At 43.5% G+C, this 26526-nt stretch overlaps 1 protein-coding gene across 2 annotated transcripts in view; it reads right to left on the bottom strand.

The window, feature by feature from the left end:
- Positions 1-26526, bottom strand: part of MYO5B (myosin VB) — a 386602-nt gene that overhangs the window by 228216 nt on the left and 131860 nt on the right. For both annotated transcript variants that reach the window (XM_067699124.1, XM_067699125.1), the window contains exon 2: positions 1266-1376. In XM_067699124.1, coding sequence (XP_067555225.1) covers positions 1266-1376 — 111 coding nt within the window. The remainder of the gene's footprint in view (positions 1-1265; positions 1377-26526) is intronic.

Genomic DNA, 26526 nt, shown 5'->3' with positions numbered 1-26526 from the left:
CCGGGCCTGAGTCTTCAATGCTGGCTCCTTTCCACAGCCCCTCCCCGGACACCCTCACCTCAGCTCCCTCCTCACTTTCCTCCTGTACCTAGTCTACTGCTTCCGCGCCTACTGCAGCCTCCTTAGGCTCTTTCCCGTATCTCTGTGTTCACGTTCGCTGAGCCCTCCAGCACTGAGCTCCCACAAATGGCGGGGCCACAACCGATCACCCATAAACCCCCATGACCAGCACAGTGCAAGCCTTCAAATATTCATGAAATGCACAAATCACAGGGAAGGGTAGTGACAAAAGGCTCATGAAAAGGGAAACTGAATCAGATCTTCTAGAAGGAATACAATTTCCTGGTTACTACCTTGTCTTCCTTTTGAGCGAAACCACCTGAAAACCAACTAACGAAAAAACTCTCGGGTCTTCCCTGGTGCCGCAGTGGTTAAGAATCTGCCTGCCAATGCAGGGGACATGGGTTCGAGCCCTGGTCCGGGAAGATCCCGCATGCCGCGGAGCAACTAAGCCCATGCGCGACAGCTACTGAAGCCCACGCGCCTAGAGCCCGTGCTCCGCAACAAGAGAAGCCACCCCGATAAGAAGCCCACGCGCTGCAACGAAAAGTAGCTCCCGCTTGCCACAACGAGAGAAAGCCCGTACGCAGCAACAAAGACCCAACGCAGCCAAAAAAAAAAAACCTCTCACTGGAGCAAATAACATGTAATGAGGGCTTACCTGCCAGGCACGACTCTAAGTACATGCCACACAGTAACTCGTTTTATTCTAACGCGCTCCCTAGACAAACTATCACCCCCATGTCACAGATGAAGTAATAGGCACAGAAAAATTGCTAACTTGCTCAAGGGCACAAAGCTAGCAAGGGCCAAGCCAGGACCCCAACCCAGGCAGGCTGGGTCCAGAGCCGGTACTCCAACCACTGTACCAGGCACTGGCTCTTATGCTAAGTGGCTCCCCCTCACCTCCCACTGAGCCTCAACCCCACGGAGGGAAGCCTCCTGTGCCCCCCACCCCACCGAGAAGATTCTTGCCTCAGTCACCCGCCATCTCTCAGCTGCTAACACCAATGGGCACTTGTTTGTAATGGGCCATCCATTCAGCAGCTTCATGGTTTCAACTTTCACATACCTCACCATCAACAGCAACAAAACGGACACCAGGGGCTCAGAAGCTCCACCGTGCAGGACACGCTCTAGCCACAATGTAGCATCCAACCCTGCTCAGGAGAGCTCTGCACTCCCACCCCCAGCACTGCACTCACAGTTTCATCTTCCAGTTGGAGCTGGAGGCTCTTCTCACCCTCCTTGTAGTCCTTGGTTAATTCAGCTGAGCGCCACACTTCATCGGGGTCAGGGATCCAGACCCTTGTGTACTGAAAGATTAAAAGAGAAGAAACTTAGATGCTAAGAGGAGCTTTCAGGTATGCTCTCTATGAGGGGCCCTCAGAACTTTTAAAGTCATCTGCACACGTTTCCCTCCCTTCTCATTTCAAGGTACAAGGCGATTCAATACCACGACAAGAGACAACTCACAAGATTGGTTACAGAGGACTCCTTCTAGATCCTAACAGAATGTCACAGATCAATGAAATTCAAATTCTACCAGGGGAATGCCAAGCCTAGATTTGGTTATATCCAGAGTTTTACACCATTATCTCAAAAGGTGGTACAAAATTGCAATGTCAGAGGGAGTGTCTAGTGTGCTGCAAACAAAGATTAAGACAACACATGCAAAACCCAACAAGACAATGTAGCAAGTCTTCAGAGCTTGGGAATCTCTGCTTTGATATTCTGCATTCAGGGTCAAAGCCATTTTCCTGCAGAAGTGAAAGTGGTCAGCAAATTGAAACTGTTAATATATTCCTGAGTTGTCAGCAATCTCAGTTTAGTTGTGCATTCTTTAAGCCACGAACATACCCACAAATCTCATGCATCCTTCCCCAGCCCCCATCCGGATCAAGCGTCCGCAAGGTCATTAAGCTGGCCAAATCCTGGCAGGGAAGAACGCAGCCCTTGGTGAGTGGGAGGCACTGTCAATGTCACTCGGGCGCTCTCCGCCCTGACTGCACATTAGAATCACCTGGGAGCCTTGAAAAGACCAGGTCGGGGTTCACCTCAGACCCAAGCAGCATTTGAGGTGACATGAAAGCTCCAAGGTGAGTGTAACGTGCAGCTGGGGAGAACCACGGGTCTGATGTACCAAACGGCAGCATCTACTAGTGGCTGTCCCTCTCGGCACCACGCCCCTTACCTCTGTCAGACACGTTTTCTCAGTATTTGTCTCATAGGTATGCGATTTCCACAGGGCCTATTTGCTTGAGAAGCTGTCTGTGTACACGGGCACATACCCCCCTCCCAGTATATGTATTTTTAAATTTTTATATATAATTATATTTATATATTTGTATTTATGTATAATCATATATATACCGATAAAATGGCCACAGAATATTTTTAGCAAAATTAATACTCCTGAAATTAATAGTTCTTAAGACCAGAGGCCAGCCAGAATGTGTGCTTATGTCAGCACAACCCACCTCCCCTGTGGAGGGACAGCAAAGCACAGGCCCTGTGGCCGGTCAGTTGCCGACCTGATTGTGGTCCTGCTTTCTTACAGCAGTTTGCTCCACGTGATCATTGGCCGTTTTTAAAAGCAAGGCCCGGCCCCTGCTACACTTGTCTCTAATTCAGGATCGAGGAGTGAAAGTCGTGAGGCAAGAGATTCAGAACACCAGTTAATGGGAAAGCAAACCACCACCAACTTGCATCACTGATACCCCAGCTCAGGGTACAAAGCCAAAGTCGGTTGTTTTTGGTTTTACAATGAATCAGGTTCACAGGATTGTCTCTCTGCCTCTGAGCCTGCACTACAGCAAGGTTCTCCTATATCCTGAGAGGAAGACACTCTGTAGCTTTATAGTATCTGAGTGCTATCGAGTATCACATGAAGAATGTTGGAGGCATCTCCAGAGAAAACTGAGCGTTTCAACATTTCTCTCCCTTCAGGTGTTCTAACTTACCTTGTCCTCTACCATTTAAGCCCACCATCCATCCAGCTGTGGGGACTTTTAAGCTCCTGTCCCCCAGCTTCAAGTGAGTGACTTTTCTTAGCCTCACTACACTTCCTGTCCCTGAGTTAGGCCGCTGGGACTCCCCTTCCAGTCAGAGGGAGGACAGCGCACCCAAGAAGCTCTATTCAAAGCCAAGTCTCCACTCAGTGTAAAGTGGTGTCAGGAAAGGCTCAAGATAACAGAGTGACAAACAACAGAGAAGGGGGAAATGCCAACAGGAAGCGACTGGAGGTGGTGACGTGTGGACATCGTCAAGCTGCGTGATGTACTGGAAGCCAAGGAGCCCAGTCCCAGCTCACACGGCGGCTCCTCTGGCCTTAACCCTGCTGTCCACGTGCCTCTCACCGGACAGTTCACTGCACCCAGCACTGGGGAACCTCGCTGCCTGGCTCTGCTGCTGTTTAATTCTCACTCTGGGAGGGTCCATTTACTCTTCTACTTACATAGATCTCTTCTCTCTAAGCAGACTGAAAATACCTGGTAGGCAGAAAATTGTCATCTATATTTTCCTGAACCCACAGAATCCATCAGAGCATCAGGGGCATAAGGGAACCCTACTGATACTTTAGCTCCTTGCTACTCCAGGTGAGGACCTCAGCCTCACCACTACCTGGGAGCTGGTTAGAAATGCAGAATCTCACACCCACGGCATCAGAGTGGGCACACCTAAGTACCTGGTGTTCTGCTCCCGCAATATGTTCTCACTCTTCCCTGTTTTTGTACACAGGCCAGACTACAGCCCTGGACCAAATCTGGTGAGCCACTTGTTTTTATACAGCCCATGAGTGAAGAACAGTCTTTAAATGGTTAAACGGCTGGGGAAAAAAAAAATCAAAAGAATGATAATCATATGCTAACACATGAAAACTATATGTGTCAAATTTTGGTGTCTGTAAAGTTTTATTGGAACACAAGGACACATTCTACCTACGTATTGTCTGTGGCTGCTTCCACGTATCAGTGACAGTTGTAACATAGGCCCTATGGCCCCAAAACCTAAAATATTTACCCTCTGGCCCTTTACAGAAAAGGTTTGCTGCCCTCTACCTTTGAACATGCTGTTTCCTCAGCCTAGAATGTCCTTTCCTCATTGTCTATGTGGGCAGAGTCCAAGTTCCAGAGCCATCTCCTCACTGAACCCTTCCTTCCCTGTGCACTACAGAGGTAGCCCTTCCCAACTCTGGATGATCAACTCTTTTATCAACTTTTCTATCTTCTCGCAATCAACTCTTCTATGATCAAATTTCTTTACGGTTTTTGCAGTCGTTTCTTTCACGTCAGTTTCCTCTTACTACTCCAAGGTCTTTCAGATACACCATGGGGCATTTCTGTATCCCTGGCATGTAGGAGATGCTCAGGAAATGTTTACTGAGACAGGAATCAGTGAAAAGAGAAGGCGTGTTTATGGGGCACCTGGTGTATACATAAAACACTGTGATAAGCACCATGTAACCAAGTAGAAACATGAAGATCTGTACCCTCACGTTAAGGAACATACAGTCTAGTTGGATAGATAATTCATATAAAAAATATACTCTAGGGGGAGGTGTGACCAATTCCTAAGGAGAGTAACAGCTAATCAGTCGGGGGGGGCAGGCAAGGCAAGAGAAGGGAGGGCAATGATGGTAAATGCCAACTTAGAGAGGAAACAGGTGACCAGATTCTCCTACAATGTCTTAAAGGCTAGTGTGCATTACAGATCTGATCAAGCAAGCTTTAGATTCAAATCCAGTAAACATCTGAGTACCCACTCTGTGCTAGATGCTGTCACGTGCCCTCCATCCCCACAATGAAGACACATGTGGACATGCATTGAGATTACAGCAGTTCATTGTTAAACAAGAATGAAGTAGACCCTGTATTGTGATGGTACGGGATGGGTGATATCTGCAGGCAGGCCTCCCCACCGTTACGCTACTTCATAGATTCTCCGCTTAAGGTGCCTATGAGTTACTGAGCAGGGCTGTTCACCCAATGTCACATACGCTGCACTTGAGCTATTTATAGGACTTCCAAGGGCAATTTTAACCACAATCAAGTTTTGCTTTATGTGCTGACTGAGCCAACAAGCCCCTCCACTCAGACCAAGGAAGAGCCACTGCCCCTGTAACTGAGTACAAGGTGGGGCATGATCAGTACAAAGTAAACAGTCAAGAGAACAGACACACAAACGGAGAGGAAGGAGAGATAAGGAACACAGTAGCCAGCAAAGACTTGAGGGAGACATACACGTGGAATCTAAACAATAGTACAAATGAGCTTACCTACAAAACAGAAACAGACTCACAAACAGAAAATAAACTTACTGTTACCAAAGGGGAATGCAGGGAGGGATAAATTGGGAGTATGGGATTTACAGATGCACACTACCATGTATAAAATAGATAAACAACATGGGTTTACTGTATAGCACAGGGAACTATATTCGACATCTTATAATAAACTATAATGGAAAAGAATTTTAAAAGTATATATATATAACCATTTCACTTTGCTGGACACCTGAAACTAACACAATATTGTAAATCAACTATACTTCAATTAAACAAAAAAGACTTGAGGGAGGAAGACAGATGTCATCTGAGCTGTGGAGATGGAAAGAATTTGTGTGGTTTTTTTTTAATTTATTTATTTTTTCTTATTAGTCATCTATTTTATACACATCAGTGTATACATGTCAATCCCAACCTCCCAATTCATCACACCACCTCCCTCTACCACTTTCCCACCTTGGAGTCCATATGTTTGTTCTCTACACCTGTGTCTCAATTTCTGCTCTGCAAACCAGTTCACCTGTACCATTTTCTAGGTTCCACATATATGTGTTAACATACGAAATGTTTTTCACTTTCTGACTTACTTCACTCTGTATGACAGTCTCTAGATGCATCCACGTCTCTACAAATGACCCAATTTCATTCCTTTTTATGGCTGAGTAATATTCCATTGTATATATGTATCACATCTTCTTTATCCATTCGTCTGTCGATGGGCATTTAGGTTGCTTCCATGACCTGGCTATTGTAAAGAGTGCTGCAATGAACATTGGGGTGCATATGTCTTTTTGAATTATGGTTTTCTCTAGGTATATGCCCAGTAGTGGGATTGCTGGGTCATATGGTAATTCTATTTTTAGTTCTTTAAGGAACCTCCATACTGCTCTCCATAGTGGGTGTATCAGTTTACATTCCCACCAACAGTGTAAGAGGGTTCCCTTTTCTCCACACCCTCTCCAGCATTTGTTGTTTGTAGATTTTCTGATGATGCCCATTCTAACTGGTGTGAGGTGATTCCTCATTGTAGTTTCGATTTGCATTTCTCTAATAATTAGTGATGTTGAGCAGCTTTTCATGTGCTTCTTGGCCATCTGTATGTCTTCTTTGGAAAATGTCTATTTAGGTCTTCTGCCCATTTTTGGACTGGGTTTTTTTTTTTTTTAATATTGAGCTACATGAGCTGTTTATATATATTGGAGATTAATCCTTTGTCCGTTGATTCGTTTGCAAATATTTTCTCCCATTCAGAGGGTTGTCTTTTTGTCTTGTTTATGGTTTCCTTTGCTGTGCAAAAGCTTTTAAGTTTCATTAGGTCCCATTTCTTTATTTTTGTTTTTATTTCCATTACTCTAGGAGGTGGATCAAAAAATATCCTGCTGTGATTTATGTCAAAGAGTGTTCTTCCTATGTTTTCCTCTAAGAGTTTTATAGTGCCTGGTCTTATATTTAGGTCTCTAATCTGGAGATGGAAAGAATTTGTAAGGGAAGGGTTTCCTTTGCGATGATGAAAATGTTCTGCAACTAGATAGACATGGTGGTTGCACAACACTGTGAATGCACTCAATGCTGCTGAACGGTTCATTTAATAGTTAATTTTTTGTCCTGTGAATTTCACCTCAATTTAAAAAACAGAAACTGTTTTGGTTGCAGATGATGCGAACAGCATCCTGCACCTCTCTCCTGACATGGGTTCTCACTTCTAATATCTGGAAAAGCAGTAAGATAAAATATATTCTTTTAACAGAAAGCCATCATTTCTATGAGCCAGACAGAAACGTTCTAGAACCAAGGTTCTGTGCTGCCTCTTCATTTTTTCTCACCTTCAGGGAATTCCTTCAAACAAATCTGACCTCTACCAACTTTCCTGGAGGCAGCAGACTGTAGGAAAGACAAGCTCCCTCACAGAGTCCTATTACAGTACTACTCAATTTGTCACTGCGCTGTTTTAACAATACTTAATCCCATCATATCAAAGTAAATAAAATAACGTCTGACCTAATTGTCAAATAAAAACTGATTTTTCTTTTGGAAAGCGCCCAGTGTATTAACCGGAGAAGGCAGATGCCTCTCTGAAATGAAATGCATTAGTACTGAGAGCGATTCTCCAGCCGGAGTTCATTTCTCCCATCTCTGCGGCAGGCACAGAGGCAGCTCTGACCGACAGCTGGAGGGAGCGGCTGCCTCTGGCACTAGTGCTCAACCCTGGCGCAGGGGAGAACCACCTGGGGAGCTTTTAAAGCTTCCCCAGCCAGGTAACACCTCAGGCCAATTACATCAATCTCTGGGGTGGGAACCAGGCAGTGTTTTTTTAAAGCTCCCCAGATGCATCTGATGCGCAGGCAGGTCTGAAAAACAGCAGTCCCTGTGGTTTGACTTGGTAACTGATTTGCAGGGCAGCACAGACCTTCATGTGCCCGGAGGCCTCTCCCCACTGGCCTGTGGTCGAACATGAAATTCCAGTCCGAGGATTCTTTATCCTGAGCAGAACACTATCTGCAGAAAGCCCCTGCTGAAGTGTAAGTGCTACTGAGAAGAGTACAGCACTTGCCCATTTATACTAATGATCACGCAGTGCAGTGCTGTGGTTAAGTGCGCGGGCTCTAGAGCTAGACAGCCTGGGTAAGAATTCCAGCCACCACTCATTAGGCTGGGTAAGGTGATGAATGGGTCTGAGCCTCGGTTTCCTCATTTGAACAATCTGGGCAAAAGTTAGACCAACCTCATGAAGCGTCCTAAGAATTAGATGAGATCCCGCAGTATTGGTACTGTACGCATTAGGCAGTAGTGACAGTGGTGATGATATTAGACACTGTGCAGTCTAGAAGGCAGGATCCTCCTGGGATCCTGCAGACGATCAGGGAACGGGAAACAAACCCAAGGTGTTCCATGTGACTGGGATCCTTTAGATGTCCTGCAAATCATCATACATAGGTAGCCATGCTTTGCCTTAAAATCAGTAACTGGATCTAGACTACTTCAACCTCAGAACCCTGAGAGGAGTGACTCTCAACGCTGGCTGTCATGTAAGAATTCTCTGCAGATCTTTAAAAAAAAAAAAAAGACCCAATGCTCATATCCCACACTTGAATAATCAAGTCTGAGAGTAGGCCCCGAGCACTGTACTTTCACTTTACGCTTTCCAAGTGATGAATGTGCCAGCAGAGTTAAAATCACTGTTTCAGAGTGAGCCTCAGAACCGAAGTGGACTTTAGGGAAAAGAGAATAGGAACACTGGAAACATTCACTCCACCGAGTTATTAATAATGCCACCTCCATAATCTTACACTCATATAAGTAATTTAATCATTTCATCTAGTTTTAAAACGGAAATAAGATGAGCAGGGTTATCACTAATATTTCACAAAGAAGAAACTTGAGGGTAAAACATACTGGACAATTTGCCCACGTTCACAGTGAAGAGCCGAGTTCAGGGCAGAATTGAAGAGAAGATCTCAGACTCTAAGTCCTCCACTGTCTCCCCCCACCCATGGAGGAATACTGACTTTCTTACAGCAGCCCAAGTCCCACTGAGTAGGTATTTTATACAGTTAAAGTGTCTTATAATCACACGTGAAAAAAGTGCAAACACCCATTGACAATGACATGCCAAGTTAAGCCACTAAGTAGTTTTGGAGTTAAGAATCAGACGGAAGTTTTGGTCACAATGTAGTCCTGACTTGAAGCAAGGCAATCTGGGCACAGACCCCCGGGAATGGATAAGAGGGGACCCCACAGCCTAACCTGGTGACTCACTGGATAAACTGCCTGCCCATTCCTACCTGTGTTTAGGCGACAAAGAGCAGGCCCACTGTCGGCCTTATTCACGGCTGTACCCCAGCACTGACATGACGTCATGGTTAGCAGGAACTCAAATCTCTGCTCTATGACTGAAAGCGAGGCTCTGGTTAGGGGTGGGAGGGGAGTCCTTTTGATAAAACAGAGAAACCAGTCAACAGATTTACTCAGGGCGTGAATTTTTTTCTACAACTCATTTGGAGAAGATGCAAGATCAAGTTGGTCAACTTCCATCCCTCAAGGAGCACAGAAGCCACCAAATTTCTCCGTACAGGACCAATCTGAGATCCAGCACAGAAAGGAGCATCAACAAACAATAGTGCTTCTCAGCACTGTTACAAGTAAGTGGACAGGCTGTGGGTTTCAAGGGAAAACATAACTGTGAAAAGGTAAGGAGGTGAGACCTGGAACTCAGATGCCGCCCAAGGCAGGAAGGATCACACACAGCAAAAGGACAGCAAGCTGTTTCCCCAACCTTGCCCAAGTCCAGCTACAAAGTGCTAGGACGGCAGGCTGAGAACCACAGTGCTAAGAGACTACAAAACCTTCTAGGCCAAAAATCATGTGTCCCTTATTGAAAATGGGGCTATTCATAGCTCAGTTCTTTAGTGAGGTTAGGAAGACACCTAAACGCTTCTCCAAAATGTCATAAGTGATCCTCTGTGGGGGTAAGGGTCCATTTCGAAGCTTCCCCTGCTAAAGCAACAGTTCTTGGAGGGAAAAGAAAGACAACACACTTCCCTAAGCTGACAGTTTCATTTCAGCACCATCACAAGAGCAGCTTCCCCAGTGGTGTGGTGCCTGGCAGGGTACTGCCACGTTGTAGGAACTATGAAGACACCTTACCCAGCTGCCCTTATAGCAGGAGGTGGGTCACATTTCATTCTTTTGCATGTGAAGAGTCTAGAGGACAAAAGACTAGGCCTTTGACCACATCCTAGCAGAAGCTCCCACAATCCTCTGCACATCTATTGAAGTCTGAAGATCATGCTCATGTACCCAGATACCAACTGCATCCTGAACCCAGTGGTGGTGATTAGTCCCCCAAATCTGGGGGCCAAAGTCAAGGACATCCCCAGCAGCAAGTTGCTGGGCATCTTGCCTTCCCACTGACTGGGCTCCCGCTATGGGAGACACGTGAGTAGGAGGCTAAGATGCAGGTGTCAGGTACTAGCCTCAACCCCCATCACAGGCTGTTTCCTCATCTGTAGGGTGGAGAAATACCGCCCGTATTACAGTTGCTGTTAGGATTAAATGAAATGAAACATTGAGCACAGCATCTGTGACAGGAGTTGTTGTTACTGTGGCAGAAACTCGGGCCCTGGGATAGAGACACGGAAAACTCCCTGTAGGAGAGCACAGACACAACCAAATAATCCCAACAGAACCACATGCACAGAAAGTGTCATGGGAACACAGAAGCTCCAACTTCCTGAGTTAGTTACCTCCTCCCCTCCCCCCAGCACCAAGGCCAGCCTCCTGGTTTCCCTATGTACTCATTCCCATTAAAGGCTTCCTGGACCAGTAATAACCTTCCTTTTTCCCCAGATGCTCTGCACTGGGAAGCTCCCTATAACTTACAGCCAGAGGGAATTATATGTAAATATTCTGTTTGTCCAGAGCCAAGAAGTAACTGAAAATCCATGTACAATTCTGGGCCAATGAGGTAGGTTCCTGAGGCCCCACCCAGAACTCTTCCAAACTTGTTCCATGTCCTTTCCTAAACGGGAGAACCAAGCTAGTCCAAATGCCAAGAAGAACTTTAACTTAATGCAGAGAGACTGGGATAGCAAAAAGCCACTCAGCATCCTTGGTGTAAAAAGGATAGAACAAAACCAGAGAAGTGAGCTTTATTCTATAACATATAAAGTGCACGGTTAAACAGCAACGTTATAATAAAACCCAACACTTCCTGTCATTTAAATGAAACAAAAGTCAAATATACCAAAAGGAAGGTCCATCAACCTATTTCCTGCACCGACCATCACATCGTAGTTTATACATTTGCTACCTTATGTGCTTATAGCACTATGTCATCTCAACCCAGTCTTCCGAGGAGAGATTCAACGCTTTCTGATATCTGATTACATCATCAGTCACAATTACATCTTAATCCACATTCTATATCTGCCAATGCAGACCCAAGTCTCCACGTGGCTGGTGAAACAATTTATCTGTTTACTGCCCTGCAGATGCTAACAGAATAAGCAGTATGTCCTTAAGTGACAAATGGACAAGACGGGAGGCGCTTGGTGTTCGGCGGGCATCGCCGAGTCATGTTATCCACCCAGTTTATACCAGCAGCACATGTGGTTGATGGAAGCTACAGTGATACCAGAGACTTAGAAACAGCCATAAAGCAATGTGTTACTTTTGAAGGTTTGGAAAGACCACTGAAGTTTCCCTATTTAAAAAGGGTATGTTGATGGCAAGCCGGTTTTGTAAGCCTGCAATGTTAAATCCATTTAACCTGCTACTAAAGAAGTTAGAAAAGATTTACTCAAAGCTAGTACATTTCATGCAGCTAAATATATGTCTGAATCTTCTCGAGAAGCTAAAGCTTTGCTGGAATTCCACTTCCAGCAACATGACTACCGCTCCTAGACTGTGGACTCTCCCTGTACAGGGCAAATTAGTATGTAAATTAAATACTCCATAATCATATTATTACAAATCTTTAAGTCATTTAAGACAGTTTTCCAGAGCACACCACCTTCATATTTCCACCTAAGCTCTTTGAAATACCGCGACTTTCCAAATCCATATACGATGCCGTCACTGGGCGGCTGTTTCCCTCCTTCCTGCAGGTATATACTCCTGAGCTCCACAGTCGAAGACTACCGTATTGTTTTTCCCAAAGAAACAGTCTTAGTAGTTTACACTCACCACAATGCTTATTAGCAAGTCACAGTCCTAGAAATATTCACCAAGGCAAAGTTAAGCTTGTTTGCTTCCATTTTTTAATTTAAACCCTGTTCCATTAATAGACCTCTCTCTAAGAAACCAAAATCAGCACTGACTGAAGCCATTTCAGGCTAAGCTGGCTTCTGCAGACAGAACTTCACTGAGCAAAAATAAATAACTGAGAAAGCACTGGGACGCTACTCTTTTCTGAAGAGAACTTCTGCTCTTGCTTTGTCTTTAAGAGATCATCTATCTTAGAACTTAAATGCCTTACACACTTGCATTTGGGACTCAAGCCAGCTCCCAACCTTCCTTACCCAGGATAAAGCATTCCGGCCTTCCCGTCACCAGTATTCAAACACTTCATCTTTGAGGCTATTCAGTAAATACTCTTCAACTGGGACATGTCCCACATAAGCTACAAGGCCCCCCCGACCAGAACACAGACTCTAGTCCATTCATTCATCCATCAGTATTTACTGAACACCTGCCACATGACAGGCACTGTGCAAGGTGCTGGGACCCGGAAAAAGAAGACATGTCCCTATCTTCAAGGATGTCAGACCACATTACGCAATCAGTCTACTGTAATGGTCAGAACTGCTTGGACAGCACAGACATTCACAGCATGTAGCTGGGGGCCCTAACCTAGTCTGGATCATCAGCAAAGGCTTTGTTGAAAGAGCAGGATTCAAGCTAAATCCTAGATGGCCAAGGAGTTGGCTAGACATATTGAGGAGGAAGGAGTGTTCTAGGCTGAGAGGTTATCTGTGTGACAAGCCTGGAATAGGAAGGAAGAGTGCTCACTGAAGGACGAAAGAAGGCCAGTCTGGGTGGGACACAGTGCAGGAGGAAAGGGCTCAAAATGACGCTGGGGAAAGAGGCAGAAGGTGCTGGGGAGCCACATTTTTTTTCATATTATCCATGGCCAATGCAAGGGTTTTACACATGAGGAGGTATCCCATTTGTTTATTTTTGCTTCTGTTTCCCTTGCCTAAATAGACATATCCAAAAAAATATTGCTGAGACCAACATCCAGGAACGTACTGCCTATGTTTTCTTCTAAAAGTTTTATGGTTTCAGGTCTTCAATTTATGTTTTTAAGCCATTTTGAATTATTTTTGTGCATGGTGTGACATCAAAATAAAAAGCTTTTGCATAGCAAAGAAAACTATCAACAAAACAAAAAGGCCATCCACTGAATAGGAGAAAATATTTGCACACAATATATCCGATAAGGGGTTAATATCCAAAATATACAAAGAACTCATACAACTCAACATCAAAAAAACAACCTAATTAAAAAACGGGCAGAGGATCTGAATAATCATTTGCCCAAGGAAGACATAGAGATGACCAACACGCACATAAAACGATGCTCAACATCACTAATCATCAGGGAAATATGAATCAAAGCCACAAGGAGATATCAACTCACACCTGTCAGAATGGCCATCAACAAAATGACAACAAATAACAAACGCTGTCGAGGATGCAGAGAAAAGGAAACCCATGTGCAGTACAGGTGGGAATGTAAACTGGTGCAGCCACTGTGGAAAACAGTATGGAGATTCCTCAAAAAATTAAAAATAGAATTACCACATGATCCAGCAATTCTACTTCTGGGTATCTATCCAAAGAAAATGAAAACACGAATTCAAGAAGATATGTGCACCCCTATGTTCACTGCAGCATTATTTACACTTGCCAAGATATGGAAGCAACCTAAGTGCCCGTCAACAGATGAACAGATAAAGAAGATGTGGCACATATATACACAATGGAATATCACTCGGCCACAAAAGGAATGAAATCTTGCCATTTGCAACAAGATGGATGGACCCAAAGGATATTATGCTAAGTGAAATAAGTCAGAGAAAGACCAATACTGTATGATTTCACTTATATGTGGAATCTAAAAAACAAAGCAAATGAACAAACAAAACAGATATAGCATTATAGACACAAAGAACAGAGAGGAGGGGATGGGGGAGGAAAGAAATAGGTGAGGGAGATTAAGAGATACAAACTTCCAGTTACAAAATAAATGAGTCACAGGTATGAAATACACAGTGTGGTGAATATAGTCAATAACTATGTAATATGTTTGTATGGTGACAGATGGTAACTACACTTATCATGGTGATCATTTTGAAATGTATAGAAATATCAAATCACTGTGTTATGTAACAGGAACTAACCTAATGTTGTAGTTCAATCACACTTCAAAAACAAACTCATAGAAAAAGAGATCAGATTTGTGGTTATCAAAGGAGGGGGGTTGAGAGGAGGGGGAATTGGATGAAGGCAGTCCAAAGGAACAAACGTCCAGTCATAAGATAAATAAGTACTAGGGATACAATGTACGACGTAATATAACACCGCTGTAGGTTATATATGAAAGTTGTTAAGAGAGTAAAGCCTAAGAGTTTCGCCACAAGAAAAAAATTTTAATTTTTTCTGTGTCTTTAATTTTGTATCTATGCGATGATGGATGTTCACTGAACTTATAATCACCGCATGATGTATGTGAATCAAAGCATTATGCCACACACCTCAAACTTATACAACGCTGTACGCCAACTATATCTCAATAAAACTGGAAGAAAGAAAAGACTGGTACTTACAGACTGATAGATAAGGAAAAAGAATCCTCCATATGAGAGTGTAGTTAAATCTTCCAACGTGCCTTTCCCTTGGTCCTCACGTGAGCACACACGATGAACACGAAATCAACACCACCATTTATCCTGTCCCTCACCCCAAATAACCCATCCTTGAAATTCCACCCCTGTTCCTATTACTTCATTCACTCAGTATTTCCTCATTCCATACTGCTAAGCTGCCATTTCCACCATTCTCTTTTTTAGGGATACACTTATTCAGCTTTTGAATCTTCTTTATTCATTTATTATTCTATTTCATTCTCAACCATGCCACCCAGTCTTTTCCACTGTGTTTTGCCACGTGGAGCTTATTTGCAGTTTCAGAGAGTTGAGTGGAAAAGTGTGACACTAAGAATGAAGAGGGGATATTCAAGCTGGTATATCAGCAAACAGGCGCAATAATAGCATCTAAACTTCTGAGACCGCAGGAGAGAGGGAGAAATTGTTCCAGAACCGACAGACGCATACTGAGTAGCAACCATGAAACTCCTTGTGACTTTAGAGCTAGGAAGTTAAGTGGGTATCTGCTGTTTAAGTCATCATTAACCAAAGTCCTGACAATGATGCCTCTACTTTCCACCCTGGTTCTGAGAGGAATCACTGAGCAGCCACCATCAATAATGCATCCTGCCTATTTGGAACGGAATCATTCTTTGGAGAGTTCTATCCACTGTTAATATCAAACAAATCTACTGTGGGATAGCCATAGATTCTCTATGATGATCATGGCTAACTCATTTCCTCTATGTCGAAGGATTGCATTTTAGGGACCAGTTCGGATGTAGTTTTATGCTGAAATGTCACTTCTGGTCCAGCTGAAAAGTGAGTCTGCAGCTTGAAAGAATTGCTGACCTGACCCTGTGTTACTAACCAGAGAAAACTTAGGAGAGTTTTAGAAAAGGGAGCGAAGGACAGATGCGGTTGGTGTGAAATGCCCCATTTATATGCTCTATTCTTAAGGATTACGGGTGGGAAAGGTTCATCTCAAGTATAAACTGAGAGAATGTGGGTCATCTTCTCAATCTAAAACTCCTCCCTGCCCCCAAATAGGCATCATCATGAAAAACCATTTGTGGAGAAGGTATGAAATGAATGAGGGGACCAATGGTGAGGGGACCAGTGGTACTTCCTGTTCAATCTGTACATGGGAAATTCATTGTTGGGGCTAATTGTGCATGTAGAAGTGGAAGCCTTTGCCTGCTGCCACTTCAGCTCACCTGAGCAGCATTAATATACCATCAGGTGAGGCGTCTTGGCCCGCGAGCACCATGCGTCCTCCCCTAGGTTATTTCTGTCCTTCTCTCCCTCTCTCTCTCTCTCTCTCTCTCTCTCTCTCACACACACACACACACACACACACACACTCCCGTGTGCTCGCACACACGCACACACACACACACACACAGCCTCACACCAGTCTATACATTGGAGGAGAGAACACCTCCTTCACATTCCCTCCCTCTCCATCCAGACACGCCGAGCAGCTGCACGGTGGGAGCACCCGGATCGTCTGGAAATGTGACTCCTAAAGCGCTTTCTCGCCTGTATTCAGCTCCTCTGTGTTTGCCGCCTGGTCTCTTGGTGCTCCAGCCAGACGTCAAGGCTGTGCCACTGAGGTGGGAGAGCCAACTTCAGGACACTGGTCCACAAGAGACCTCCCAGCTCCACGTAATATCAAACGGCGAACATCTCCCAGAGATCTCCATCTCAATGCCAAGACCCAGCTCCACTCAATGACCAGCAAACTACAGTGCTGGACACCCTATGCCAAACAACTAGCAAGACAGGAACACAACCCCATCCATTAGCAGAGAGGCTGCCTAAAATCATAATAAGGCCACAGACACCCAAAAAAACACCACCAGACGTGCACCTGACCACCAGAAAGACAAGATCCAGCCTCATCCACCGGAACACAGGCACTAGACCCCTCCACCAGGAAACCTACACAACTCAATGAACCAACCTTAGCCAGTAGGGACAGACACCAAAAACAAAGGTAACTACGAACCTGCAGCCTGCGAAAAGAAGACCCCAAACACAGTAAAATAAGCAAAATGAAAAGACAAAAAAACACACAGCAGATGCAGGAGCAAGATAAAAACCCACCAGACTTAACAAATGAAGAGGAAATAGACAGTCTACCTGAAAAACAATTGAGATAATGGTAGTAAAGATGATCCAGAATCATGGAAATAGAATAGAGAAAATGCAAGAAACATTTAACAAGAAACTAGAAGAACTAAAGATGAAACAAGCAACAATGAACAACACAGTAAATGAATTTAAAAATACTCTAGAAGGGATCAATAGCAGAATAACTGAGGCAGAAGAACAGATAAGTGACCTGGAAGATAAAATAGTGGAAATAACTACTGCAGAGCAGAATAAAGAAAAAAGAATGAAAAGAACTGAGGACAGTCTCAGAGACCTCTGGGACAACATTAAATGCACCAACATTCGAATTATAGGGCTTCCAGAAGAAGAAGAGAAAGAGAAAGGGACTGAGAAAATATTTGAAGAGATTATAGTTGAAAACTTCCCTAATATGGGAAAGGAAATAGTTAATAAAGTCCAGGAAGCACAGAGAGTCCCATACAGGATAAATCCAAGGAGAAACACTCCAAGACAAGTAGTAATCAAACTACCAAAAATAAAATACAAAGAAAACATATTAAAAGCAGCAAGGGAAAAACAACAAATAACACACAAGGGAATCCCCATAAAGTTAACAGCTGATCTTTCAGCAGAAACTCTGCAAGCCAAAAGGGAGCGGTAGGACATATTTAAAGTGATGAAGAAGAAAAACCTACAACCAAGATTACTCTACCCAGCAAGGATCTCATTCAGAGTTGATGGAGAAATTAAAACCTTTACAGACAAGCAAAAGCTGAAAGAGTTCAGCACCACCAAACGAGCTTCACAACAAATGCTAAAGGAACTTCTCTAGGCAAGAAACACAACAGAAGGAAAAGACCTACAATAACAAACCCAAAACAATTAAGAAAATGGGACTAGGAACATACATATCGATAATTACCTTAAATGTAAATGGACTAAATGCTCCAACCAAAAGACACAGACTGGCTGAATGGATACAAAAACAAGACTCATATATATGCAGTCTACAAGAGACCCACTTCAGATCTAGAGACACATAGAGACTGAAAGTAAGGGGATGGAAAAAGATATTCCATGCAAATGGAAACCAAAAGAAAGCTGGAGTAGCAATTCTCATATTAGACAAAATAGAGTTTAAAATGAAGACTATTAGAAGAGACGAAGAAGGACACTACATAATGATCAAGGGATCCATCCAAGAAGAAGATATAACAATTATAAATATATATGCACCCAACAAAGGAGCACCTCAATACTTAAGGCAAATACTAACAGCCATAAAAGGGGAAATTGACAGTAACACAATCATACTAGGGGACTTTAACACCCCACTTTCACCAAAGGACAGATCATCCAAAATGAAAATAAATAAGGAAACACAAGCTTTAAATGATATATTGAACAAGATGGACTTAATTGATATTTACAGGAAATTCCATCCAAAAACAACAGAATACACATTTTTCTCAAGTGCTCATGAAACATTCTCCAGGATAGACCACATCTTGGGTCACAAATCTAGCCTTGGTAAATTTAAGAAAATTGAAATCGTATCAAGTATCTTTTCCGACCACAACACTATGAGACTAGATATCAATTACAGGAAAAGATCTGTAAAAAAAACAAACACATGGAGGCTAAACAATACACTACTTAATAACGAAGTGATCACTGAAGAAATCAAAGAGGAGATCAAAAAATACCTAGAAACAGATGACAATGGAGACACGACGACCCAAAACCTACGGGATGCAGCAAAAGCAGTTCTAAGAGGGAAGTTTATAGCAATACAATCCTACCTTAAGAAACAGGAAACATTCCAAATAAACTACCTAAACTTGCACCTAAAGCAATTAGAGAAAGAAGAACAAAAATTCCCAAAGTTACCAGAAGAAATCATAAACGTCAGATCAGAAATAAATGAAAAAGAAATGAAGGAAACGATAGCAAAGATCAATAAAACTAAAAGCTGGTTCTTTGAGAAGATAAACAAAATTGATAAACCATTAGCCAGACTCATCAAGAAGAAAAGGGAGAAGACTCAAATCAATAGAATTGGAAATGAAAAAGAAGAAGTAACAACTGACACTGCAGAAATACAAAAGATCATGAGAGATTACTACAAGCAACTCTATGCCAATAAAATGGACAACCTGGAAGAAATGGACAAATTCGTAGAAATGAACAACCTGCCAAGACTGAACTAGGAAGAAATAGAAAATATGAAAAGAAAAATCACAAGCAGTGAAATTGAAACTGTGATTAAAAATCTTCCAACAACAAAAGCCCAGGACCAGATGGCTTCACAGGCGAATTCCATCAGACATTTAAAGAAGAGCTAACACCTATCCTCCTCAAACTCTTCCAAAATACAGCAGAGGGAGGAACACTCCCAAACTCATTCTACGAGGCCACCATCACCCTGATACCAAAACCAGACAAAGATGTCACAAAGAAAGAAAACTACAGGCCAATATCACTGATGAACATAGATGCAAAAATCCTCAACAAAATACTAGCAAACAGAATCCAACAGCACATTAAAAGGATCATACACCATGATCAAGTGAGGTTTATTCCAGGAATGCAAGGATTTTTCAATATATACAAATCAATCAACCTGATACACCATATTAACAGCCTGAAGGAGAAAAACCATATGATCACCTCAATAGATGCAGAGAAAGCTTTCAACAAAATTCAACACCAATTTATAATAAAAAACCCTCCAGAAAGTAGGCATAGAGGGAACTTTCCTCAACAGAATAAAGGCCATATATGACAAACCCACAGCCAACATCGTCCTTAATGGTGAAAAACTGAAACCATTTCCACTAAGATCAGGAACAAGACAAGGCTTCCCACTCTCACCACTATTATTCAACATAGTTTTGGAAGTTTTAGCCACAGCAATCAGAGAAGAAAAAGAAATAAAAGGAATCCAAATCGGAAAAGAAGTAAACCTGTCACTCTTTGCAGATGACATGATACTATACGTAGAGAATCCTAAAGATGCTACCAGAAAACTACTAGAGCTAATCAATGAATTTGGTAAAGTAGCAGGATACAAAATTAATGCACAGAAATCTCTGGCATTCCCATACACTAATGATGAAAAATCTAAACTGAAATCAAGAAAACACTCCCATTTACCACTGCAACAAAAAGAATAAAATATATAGGAATAAACCTACCTAAGGAGACAAAAGACCTGTATGCAGAAAATTATAGACACTGATGAAAGAAATTAAAGATGATACAACTAGATGGAGAGATATACCATGTTCTTGGATTGGAAGAATCAACATGGTGAAAATGACTCTACTACCCAAAGCAATCTACAGATTCAATGCAATCCCTATCAAACTACCAATAGCATTTTTCACAGAAGTAGAACAAAAAATTTCACAATTTGTATGGAAACACAAAAGACCCCAAACAGCCAAAGCAATCTTGAGAACGAAAAATGGAGCTGGAGGAATCAGGCTCCCTGACTTCAGACTATACTACAAAGCTACAGTAATCAAGACAGTATGGTAATGGCACAAAAACAGAAATATAGATCAATGGAACAGGATAGAAAGCCCAGAGATAAACCCACACACATATGGTCACCTTATCTTTGATAAAGGAGGCAGGAATGTACAGTGGAGAAAGGACAGCCTCTTCAGTAAGTTGTGTTGGGTAAACTGGACAGTCACACGTAAAAGTATGAGATTAGATCACTCCCTAACACCACACACAAAAATAAACTCAAAATGGATTAAAGACCTAAATGTAACGCCAGACACTATCAAACTCTTAGAGGAAAACATAGGCAGAACATCCATGACATAAATCACAGCAAGATCCTTTTTGACCCACCTCCTAGAGAAATGTAAATAAAAACAAAAATAAACAAATGGGACCTAATGAAACAGCAAAGCTTTTGCACAGCAAAGGAAACCATAAACAAGACCAAGAGACAACCCTCAGAATGGGAGAAAATATTTGCAAATGAAGCAACCGACAAAGGATTAATCTCCAAACTTTACAAGCAGCTCATGCAGCTCAATAACAAAAAAACAAACAACCCAATCCAAAAAGGGGCAGAAGACCTAAACAGACATTTCTCCAAAGAAGATATACAGATTGCCAACAAACACATGAAAGAATGCTCAACATCACTAATCATTAGAGAAATGCAAATCGAAACTGCAATGGGATATCATCTCACACCAGTCAGAATGGCCATCATCAAAAAATCTAGAAACAGTAATTTTGGAGAGGGTGTGGAGAAAAGGGAACACTCTTGCACTGCTGGTGGGAATGTGAATTGGTACGGCCACTATGGAGAACAGTATGGAAGTTCCTTAAAAAACCAAAAATAGAACTACCATATGGCCCAGCAATCCCACTACTGGGCATATACCCTGAGAAAATCATAATTCAAAGACAGTCATGTACCAAAATGTTCATTGCAGCTCTATTTACAATAGCCAGGACATGGAAGCAACCTAAGTGTCCATCATCGGATGAATGGGTAAAGAAGATGTGGCACATATATACAATGGATTATTACTCAGCCATAAAAAGAAACGAAATTGAGCTATTTGTAATGAGGTGGATAGATCTAGAGTCTGTCATACAGAGTGAAATAAGTCAGAAAGAGAAAGACAAATACCATATGCTAACATATATATATGGAATTTAAGAAAAAAAAATGTCATGAAGAACCTAGGGGTAAGTTAGGAATAAAGACACAGTCCTCATAGAGAATGGACTTGAGGATATGGGGAGGGGGAAGGGTAAGCTGTGACAAAGTGAGAGAGTGGCACGGGCATATATACACTACCAAACGTAAAATAGATAGCTAGTGGGAAGCAGCCACATAGCACAGGGAGATCAGCTCGGTGCTTTGTGACCGTCTGGAGGGGTGGGATAGGTAGGGTGGGAGGGAGGGAGATGCAAGAGGGAAGAGATATGGGAACATATGTATATGTATAACTGATTCACTTTGTTATAAAGCAGAAACTAACACACCATTGTAAAGCAATTATACTCCATTATATATATATATGCCATCAGGTGAGTGGTGCTGCTTGGAAAGGCTGTTGTTGAGGGTCTGCGTTATTGTTGCTACTATTAATAACACAGTGACCCATAGGGGAAGGTGACAAAGAAGTACTCCAGTCTTGCTGGTACTTTGTGCCTTACCAAGTATACCATAAGCGTGTTCTAGAAAAGTTATGTGTACAACATTTTAAAATTGCAGACATTTTAAATCTAGAGTTGCCTAGAAACTCTGGGACAACATGAGTAAGTCCCATTCTTCAACAAAATTCTCATTTGCATACAAATGTCTTCCATAATAGAAAACTAATAAGCTTTTGGCAAATGCATTTAGTGGATTAATGGTTGGTATTGAAACAGGTGTGCAAACTCTATTTTCACAGGTGTACTTCCCAGGTCTTAAAACAGGTACACATGCAAGATGTTCAATCATCCAGGTTCCAGGCAAAGCCCGAGTCACACCATATTCTTTCCAGTACCATATAGGTGTTAAAATAGGGATGCATCCCAGGTCTACAGCTCTAGCCTTTCCCAGTGGCCCCGACCACGTCCCTGGTTCCAGGGCCTTCTTGGAGACCCAGCACAGCACAGATGAGGGCCCGAGGAAACATAAGAAACAGAACAACCAAAACTCCAACAAAGGTAACTGATGCAAGCAGTCCCCACCTTAAATGAGCTGAAAATGTCCAAAAGGAGAGAAAAGGAAAGAAAAGCAATCACCCTGGTTCTGGAGTCAGGCTGAGTCACAGTTATTCTTTCCAAGACAGCCAAGAACCCAGAGCTGGAAATGTCCAGCAAGAGGCACTTGTGTCTGTGGCGGACGACGTGCTGGTCTGGTGGCAGGGTACGAAGGGGCACGGACCTCCCTCAGCAACCAAACAGCAGAACTGTCTTGGACAAATCATTCAAAGCTCCAAGCTTGGTTTTCTCAATAAGTAGGCTGAACTAAAAAGCACTAAACACTATGCTGCGTTTATCGTTCCACCACCTTCCTGCTTCCCAGTAAGAGGGCTGCCTATGGCAAAAATCAGCCTCCATTACATCCAGGTGAAGATCATGGTTTGTGGTTCAACAGAAGGGCCTCCCTCTGATCACAGAGACTATAGGGGCCCATGAGTTCAGTGCTTTGTTTTCAGGTAAATAAAGTTCTCTCCTTATTTAGCAAAGGAGGCAAACAAGGCCCCCAGAAAAATCAGTGTCTAGCCCAAGAGCACACTGCTCTCTAGAGTTAAAAGTGTCCTGGGAACCAATAGGGAACAAGTGAAACACGAAAAGTTCCCTGGTAAAAACTAATCATGAGATGTTTAAAATAGACCACTTATTGGCCCTTCCTCCCCTGCTGTATCCACCATCTGCCTGTGTTTAACACATCACCTTCATATTTTGGTTGACGCTTAGTTCTAGAGTCTGTTTTACGGCTGACAGAAGGATGAAGAACTGCATCATGTTATGACAGAGTTCCACCATTCACAGCTGAGATGTTAATCACCAAAATGCAAGCAAATGTCTCCCTGACAAATGCCAACATCCCATCGCACATTCAAGGGCTTCATGAGCTTAACGAAGCCCAGCCTCATTTCTGCTAGCCCCCAGCTGGACAAGGCATCCGTGATCTCCTCCCTCTCCATTTGTGTCTTGTGTAATCTCATCCCCACTGCCCTCGCTCCTAAGCATGTAAAGAAAACAACTGTTCATTTAGAAAGTGTACTGCTGTTTTCAAAGGGCTTTCACAAATGTGAAGTCTTCGAATTCCACGAGATAGAGGCACAGGTGGTCTCAGACACATTTTACAGATGAAGGACACTGAGATCCAGGGATGTTAAGGGACTTGGCCAACTCAGGCCCCTAAAAAAGAACGGACCCAGCAACAGAGCTGACTCTCCAGCCAGGGCTCCTTCCACCCCTCCAAGCCATACCCAATATTCAGAGCTTAATTAAGGAATCCCAGTCAAGACTTGTTAGCTCAACCCCATTTGTTCAGGCACCTAGAACATGCCAGACACTGTCGACAGCTCCCTTGAATTCAGCACGTCCTCTCAATTCCTGCTCTGCTGCCTTAGTTCAGGACTTCGACTTTTATGTGAAATACTACAGTCTACTTCTAATTGGTCTGCCTGACTCCAATCTCCCAACTCCAGCTGGTTTTCTAGGCTGCTTGCTTCTGGAGCAGCAGTTCTCAAGAGGGGTTAGGGGGTAAACTTGTCCCAAGGGGACATCTGGCAACGCCTTGAGACATTTTTGGTGGTCCCTCTGGGGTGGGGGGGAGAGGGTGCTGTTAGCTTCTAGTAGGTAGAGGCCAGGGATGTTACTACACTGCCCAGGACTGCACCCCCCAGCGAAAGTGATGTAGCCGGAAACAACAACGGTGCCAAGGTTGAGAACATTTGTTCTACAGTTATCATCCTTAAAAAATATACCCACCCCCCTCATGAAGTCATCCCCCTGCTTTAAATGTCCATGCTCTTTACAGGATAAAGTTCATATTCAGATGGTTCGCAATCTGGCCCAAACAACCCTTCCCCCCACGCCCCGACCCTCCCCCGCACCTTTCCCTCATTCCAGCCTCACTAACCTTGTGTTTCCAAATACCTCGTGAGTTTCCCTGCTCTGTTTTTTCCTCTGCCTCAAACGTCTTCCTCCCCTCCTCCACCTTCCCCACTGCTATTCACCTTTAAGGTCCAGCTTAAATCTTACCCTCCTTGTTGAGTCTTTTTGCTCCTGCTGACCCAAGTGGTCCCTCTCTGTGTTTTCACTATAACAGCCTTTAACTGTACTACATTCACTGGTATAGATGTTTCCCTTCCCTCTGGCGTAGGAATAAAATGTCATTTATCTTCCATGCCATACACATAGGATAGTGCCTGGAAACTATTTCAGTACGTGCTGGATGAATGGATGAACCCTAGCACTGTATATTCTGCTGATTATATGCTGATTCTCATAGCAAGAAATTAGAGCTTCTCTCCTGCCAGGAACACTACCTATAGTCCTATCTAAATAACTTATCAGCTCGGGGCCGTCACCCAGCTTGAGAATATCTGGGCATGTGGAAGAGCAGCTCTGTCTTCGAACTCCAGTGCTGAGGTCTGACGACGCTGCACTTCTCTCTGCAGAGTTAGCACGACCGGAGCTCCTGTAACTTCTTAAGTCTTATCTGTCAGAACTGGTTCTGTGGGAATTTCTGGCCCCTGCAGATCAGAAAGCTCTGATGCAACGTGTGTGTAAGTCCCAGACCCCTGCCCTGTCTGTTAACAAGGGACAAATCAACACCTGACCTCCAGAACGCACTGCATCACACAGGCTATCGATCCATCTTCCATAACGAGGAATAAGCAACCCCCACAAGGCTTGGCCTGAAGGGAAACAGAAGTAACTAGAAGTCCTCAAGGTCTCCTTGGAACCCCTCAAAACCTCTCCATGGGCTTCAGAAAACACTGATGTCAGCCCTGCAGGAGCAGATGCTACGAAGGAAAGGCAGGCTGTGACTGCCGGGGGAAAATACAGCAACCACACGCTTGTAGCTTATATAACCAAAACCCATTATAAAAGAAAAAAGGTTAAACAGTGCTTAGCATTTGCCTCTGCCCTGTGTGGAAAGAGGAAAGAGGCCACAGTCCAGCAATGCTCTTACGAGCTTCAGGGATTCAGTCCAAAGTCTGTGGAGCATTGTAAGCTGGTGGGAGAGCAGCACAGCCTACGTAGGTGCCAACAGTAGACAGTGAGTGGTCTGGTGCTCAGGGAGTAGGGTCTGAAAGAAGGTTGGAAATGGGAGTTGGTAGTCTGAATGCTGGTTCCAGCCCTGTCACTAACTGCTGTGTGACCCGGGACGAGCCACGTCCTTCCCAAGGAAGGCCCGCTTCCTCTTCATTTTCCTTATTTGTAAGAACTGCCTGTCTGACTGTACAAGGGCGTGAAAGGAGAAAAACTCCAGATATTAAACCCCTCACGTGGGCAGAAGATGACACTGCCAGGCACACCATGGGAAGGAAGTCTTCTAAGGCATGTTTTTGCCCTTGGAGAGCTAACAGCACAGTTAAGCAGACAAAGCATAAAAAAGGCAACATTCACCATCAATTAAAGGTAAGTGGCAAGACGCAGAGTTACTGGAAAATCAACACAGAATTAAACGAGTGAGTGGGACCAGCCCTCAGAGATGCTGAAACAGGAGCGCTCTCTTGCTGGAGTCCCTGAAGACAACCTGACCCGCATGACCAGAAGCAGATGTGGGACAGGGCTGACCGTCCAGGCAAGAAAGTGCAAGCCCATTGGCTGGGTTCAAGGCCAGGGACTTGTGGGCAGGTGTGATGGGAGGGAAGTTCAAAAGGCAGGTCAGAGTCGTGTCATAGTAGAGACTTAATTCCTAGCCAAGGGATTCTCACCTGATCCTTTCCCCAGAAGCAGCCAGAATGAGTGTATGAGTAGTTGGGTGGTGAGTGCCAAAGTACATTTGCAGCTACCAGGCGTTATACAAATGCTAACTGTCATCACTGCTATTCTTGGCGCCCGGCACTGTGTAGAGGGTATCCAGATGGCAGAAGAAAAACATTAAAAGATAGACCAGTGAATAACTTATATCAATTTAATCACTTAACAATACTTTGCACCCAGAGGGAACGGGCAAGATAAAAGCCAAGAACC

The sequence above is a fragment of the Pseudorca crassidens genome, chromosome 12, assembly GCF_039906515.1.
Source record: "Pseudorca crassidens isolate mPseCra1 chromosome 12, mPseCra1.hap1, whole genome shotgun sequence".
NCBI lineage: Eukaryota > Metazoa > Chordata > Mammalia > Artiodactyla > Delphinidae > Pseudorca > Pseudorca crassidens.
This window is presented reverse-complemented; position numbering and strand designations above follow the sequence as displayed.